Source organism: Penaeus chinensis, chromosome 33 (genome assembly GCF_019202785.1).
Source record: "Penaeus chinensis breed Huanghai No. 1 chromosome 33, ASM1920278v2, whole genome shotgun sequence".
In the NCBI taxonomy this organism is placed as follows: Eukaryota; Metazoa; Arthropoda; class Malacostraca; order Decapoda; family Penaeidae; genus Penaeus; species Penaeus chinensis.
The window spans coordinates 366,660-372,400 of NC_061851.1; the positions used below are offsets into that span (position 1 = coordinate 366,660).

Consider the following 5,741-nt stretch of genomic DNA (forward strand, 5'->3'; position numbering starts at 1 on the left):
AACATATGGATACATACATACCGTATTTCATACTGTCTATTAATAGTTGTAAAAATAACCACTAAGTTTGTAGAGTGCAACTTTACAAATGCTTTCTAAAAGGTGCAGTAAAAGCAGTCTCTTTTATGGACATGTTGTAATAGTGAAGCAAATATTACTGAAACTGACAATTTAACATGGTAAATATTAAAAAAGAAATGTTCTCATCTTAAAATAGACAAAGAATGTAATGGAAATACTCTGACCATTTTAAAACATTATTTCCTTCAGTATAACTGACCTCTAAAAAAAATGTTTTTGTATACCACCATCAAGTAGTAACACTGGACTAATAATAACTCTTTCAGACTGGTAATAAAACTGAGCTGTGCAATAAGAGACAAAACTGCATGTAATAAATAATGATTCACTGTTCCTCTCACCAAGAGTAAGTCTCTGATTTTGGAATATGAGTCCTTATTTATTTTCAGGATAATAAACAAAGATCAAATAAGAAATATGCTGAAAGAGATTATTTGCCACACTGAGTATTTCTGTAGTTCACTTTGAGAAAGTTACTGAAAAATGATAAGAAAGAATGTTTTCATGTTTACCTTTTTGGAATGTTCTTAAAATCTGCTGAAAATTATTCTGGAAATTATATTTGCAAGTAACAGAAGCCCAGCCTGATCAGCAAAGATTTTTTTAAATAGTTTTCCACTATAATGGTATTAATAAATGTACAATGACCATAACACATTTGTTTCCATTTATTACAATTTCCCCCTAATATTCTGAACTCAATTTTTAAACTACTAAGAAGGCACCGTGTCCTAAATCACCTGATGTGGCAGGTGATCCATGAGTAATAATTTAATGAAATATGTCACAGGAAGACACATTTCCTCCAGTATCATCTAAACATTTCGCATAAATGACAAGAAATGAATTTATGAAATAAAAATGTATTATTCAGATGTCCAATGTCAGAAATAGGGCAAAAAGAAATGAATATCAGCTAGGATAAAACAAATTTCTGATATATAGTTTGAAAGCAAAAGTGAAATATGGTTGCTCTTTGCAGTTTTTTCACACACAGCCACACATTTTCCTTATTATTAATGAGAAAGTTTTGAAGAATCACAGATGTTTAAAAAGAATTTTAGTGATTTTTTTTACCTCTAAGACTTACTGTTTTTTAATTCTGTTTGTGTTAGATCTTATTTCTTTATTCTGTACTTAAAATGTTCAAAAGTAGTATTCTTAAAATACTGGATATTATAAAGGTGAGCTAAAAAAAAAAAAAAAAATAGACACCACAGGAATTACAATTTGCTTTTGGATGAAATATTTAAGTACACAACCATGAATGAATATAAACTGCATTTTTAATAATGTATACAAAATATGTCACTATAAAGGCATATGTGCTCTGCGTGTGTAATCTGTTTTATTTTAGTCCCCTGTTACTCAGACCATAAATCTGCTGAAGAGTCATTTTTTTGTTTTCATAAAATCATGAGAGTAGTTCTACATCAAATAATTTGTATGGCATGATGCCAAATAAAGTGCTTGGTATTCAGACACTTAAAAACTTGTGTTGCTGCAATTAAATTTTCAACTTAAAAATCTGAAATATATTTATACTATCTTATATTTTTATAATTCCCTGCCTCACTTACATTTTCAAACACATGTTCCCATCTGTATTGCAGTTTCAAAATAAGTTTTGGTGTCTAGAAATATTGGAAAATAATGTTATGAGGCAAGGTAAAGAAAACTTTCAGCTTTTAAACTGTTAATCCCAGTGAGTAAATTCTATTGGTGCTGAACTTCATGGGGAGTATTAGCACAGACATCAGTGCATGAAACTACATAACTGGGTAACCTGGTACCTTCAAATGTAGTATAGCACAGCTTTTATTTTAACAAATATGTATGTGTGTGTGTGTGTGTGTGTGTGTGTGTGTGTGTGTGTGTGTGTGTGTGTGTGTGTGTGTGTGTGTGTGCGTGTGGATGTGTGTGTGGATGTGTGTGTGTGGATGTGTGTGTGTGGATGTGTGTGTGTGTATGGATATGTGTGTGTGGATATGTGTGTGGATATGTGTGTGTGTGTGGATATGTGTGTGTGTGGATGTGTGTGTGGATATGTGTGTGTGGATATGTGTTTGTGTGTGGATATGTGGGTGTATGTATGTGTGTATGTATGTGTATGTGAGTGTGTATGTATGTGTATGTGTGTGTGTGTGTGTATGTGTGCGCATGTGTGTGTGTGTACGTGTGTGTGTGTGAATATATATATGTATGTGTGTGTGTGTGCGTATGTGTGTGTGTGTGTGTGTGTACGTGTGCATGTGTGCGCATGTGTGTGTGTGCATGTGTATATATGTGTGTGTGCATATATGTGTGAGTATACATATACCAACTATTTCCTTCAATGTAGAAGATTTGGGTGGCCATGATAATTACAGTAACCATATGTCACAGATCTATAGGAGATCTTAACAAGCAAATACCAGAGGCTAGTGAAAAAATTAAATGGAACAAACATATCAGTAAAATACATAAAGGCAAGGAAGAGGTACAAAACCCAAAATCTAGGTTTCAGTTCCATCAAATACCATCCATACATTCCCTAAAAATATTCAAAATAAGTTGAGAAATTTCAACCAAAACCTTAGTATGAAATCATTGGCTTTTAAGTGCAATGCTTGTAAGATTAAAACTAACTCACTTAAATGGCTGATCTCAATAAAAGGTTTTACAAACAAAGTGGTAAGTACATCTCATACAGACTAGATAACATCATAAGGCCCTAAACAAGGACAAAATATACATACAATCTTTGGTATTTCTCAACTAGATATACAAAAAGGACTCTCCTCTCACAACATCAACATTGGCATTGTGATACAATATACTTCTTTATCTTGTAACATTGACATACTAAAATAGCAGCTGACTTTGACAATCTTATTATACTGTACATATTATCTCATTATTTAAAAAAATTCATTATAAAATTATTATTTACTCTCATACATTTACATACTGTATTTCTATCTTATAAGTGATAGCACAGTATCAGTCAAGCTCTCTTTCAAGGGGAATATTAATATGTAATCCATAAGATGTTCTATCATTACCCTGCATATCCATATTGCTAATTGCAATATCAATTCTCTCCTGTCCTGTTTCTATAATACTCTGACCTAATGAAGCACCAATCTGGTCATTTCTCATATCTTATGTCTGAGTTTCAGACATAACCGCACGTTCTTCTGACTTGGCAAAAACATTGATAAAGTCTTCTATACTAGGCATTATTTGTGCTGTCCGTCTCCAACCTCTCTCTACAACACCAGATTTATTCTCATGTCTCCTTGCATGTTCTTCTGAATGGTTATCTCTGTTGTTTCCAATATGATAATAATCTGGAGCTGGTGTTTTGGGAGGTGAGTTATTCTCTGCTCTATGAAGTGGTTCACTTACATTTAATCTAGGTGTGTGATCACTATCATTTCCGGCATCAGGGAAAGTAAAAATATTTTCTGTAGTAGAGCTTTCTACTTTTGTGCTGTTGATCCCTTTGAGGTGGAGCAACCAAATGCGTTCTGTTCTCACCGTAGTCGTATTTTGTGATTTTGTAGGAAGAAGAGTGGAATTCTCGGCCCAGTTTGGAGAATTTAAGAAAGAAGTTCCCGTTCCCGGTGAGAGAGAGAAGAAAGGCCGATTGCAGTTCTGTTCATCACTGGTGTCGCCACACGAGTCCCTACCATCACAGACGGCGGATGCTGCGACGCATCGGCCGTTCCTGAAATATGAACAGATATTAAGATATGCAGCCACAATAATGAAAATAATAAAAAGCATGGCAAAGTGAACCAAAGACAGAGCAATAAAATAAGGATAATAATAAACATATTAACAATAACAATAATAATGATAATTATATCAATAATAACAATAACATCAATAATAATAATAATAACAATAATAATACAAAGAAGAAATGGAAAAGAAATGAGGAAAAATTAAAAGGGTTTTTCCCTTTAAATTTTTCCTCATTTCTTTTCCAGGAAATGAAGAAAAAGAAATGATCTTGATGACAATGATGTTGATGACAGTGATGATAGTGATTATGGTGGTGATGGTAATGATATAATCATACTAACTATGATGATGGTAGCAATATTAATTATAAAAATAATAATAACAATAATAATAATAAAAATAATAATAATAATAATAATAATAACAACTAGAACAGTGTTAAATACTTATATATATAAAATCATTCACTGAACACAGAAACCACTAATAAACACATTCTTTCAACACATCTCTAAGTTGCCATTTAAGATGGGCAAAATCATTTTAGCCATCCATTTTTAATGTAGATATAACACAACTTCAAATCATAGTAAGATATTATACCCATATTGCTGGTGCTCAGCAGGTAAGGTCTGTTGGCCTAATGAACCTGGTTGTATTTTAAGTGATTTAGAAATTTAGTGTTTGAGAATACTGAGAAACCAAAATGAAAGCTGATAGTGAAACAACAATTTGGATATGATATAGAATATTTTCATTATAAAGAAATGAGACACTGCTTCCCTATAGATTAGAAAAAAAATCAATTCAAATCAAATTCTAGTGGTGAAAAAGCATAGAATTTATATATTTCAAAAGCAAGTCATGCTTATAATCCTTATGGTGTACTTAAAAAAAAAAAAAAAAAAAAAAAAAAAAAAAAAAAAAAAAAAAAAAAAAAAAAAAATTACAGTATTTTGTTTTATTTCTTCAATTTTTTTTTTTTTTTCATGAATGTCACTACAGCATCTTTATCAGAGCTATAGTTAACTGTGTTTACAAAACTGATACAGATACAGAATAATGATGTGTAAACCAAGATTAAAAATTATTTTTTCAACTCAGTTCAAGTAGGCATATATTATATACCAAGCTTTTCAGGACTATCATAGCATACTGAATATCCTTTGTTTGCATGACAACTTACCCACACTGATACTCGTTGGCTTGGCACTGTCCAGTACAACCGAAGGGTTCATCTGACCCATCCCTGCAGTCCTCCAGCCCGTCGCAGAATTGCTGTTTGGGGATACACTGACTGCTGCGGCAAGTAAACTGAGTGTCAGGATTGGGGCACACTGAAAACATACACAGGCACCCGTCAGACGCTGAGACCTGAGATCCGCCATCATGATGTTTTTGAGGTTAAGGAAGGTTACAGTGCAGAAGAGGGAGACACACACATAAGATGAAATGAAGAAAGAAAGAAGAAGCCAGTTATATAACAAGATATAAGGGATTCACACTTACACTGGCTATCCCCTTTCCATTCAGTAAGCAAGATGTTAGCAAAGAAAATGAAAACAATGTTAATGTTAATATCCATCATGCAGTATTATTCATAAAGACCTTGATATTATTCAGGCTAACAATGACACTGTTTTTAAATGGATATACCACACTATTGTGCAATTAGGTTAGAAACTTACCTCTTATTGTTTCTTTAACTATGATGCAAAACCAATTCCAAATTTATCATGCAGAAAGAAAGAAAAGTAAATCAATAAAATAAAAAGAATATAGTGAGTACAGCAACACAAACACAAACAAGTTATTCATGCATATTCAAGCATCGTGCATAGTTACTTCTACTCATTCCTGTTAACCAATTACCTTAACATGATCAATTCAAATTACAGTACAGTGACTGGTGATGGGAAGTATTCCCC

The 5,741-nt window shown here is 32.6% G+C and overlaps 1 protein-coding gene across 3 annotated transcripts in view; it reads right to left on the bottom strand.

Annotated features, from left to right (window-relative positions):
* Window positions 1–2,304: 2,304 nt before the first annotated feature.
* Window positions 2,305–5,741, bottom strand: part of LOC125042949 — a 78,528-nt gene continuing 75,091 nt past the window's right edge. The window contains exons 9-10 of one of the 3 annotated variants that reach the window (XM_047638782.1): window positions 5,000–5,150; window positions 2,305–3,793 (exon numbers count right to left, since the gene is read on the bottom strand). In XM_047638782.1, coding sequence (XP_047494738.1) covers window positions 3,226–3,793; window positions 5,000–5,150 — 719 coding nt within the window. In that variant the 3' untranslated portion in view covers window positions 2,305–3,225. The remainder of the gene's footprint in view (window positions 3,794–4,999; window positions 5,151–5,741) is intronic. The other 2 variants (XM_047638785.1, XM_047638783.1) reach the window with 2 other exon arrangements.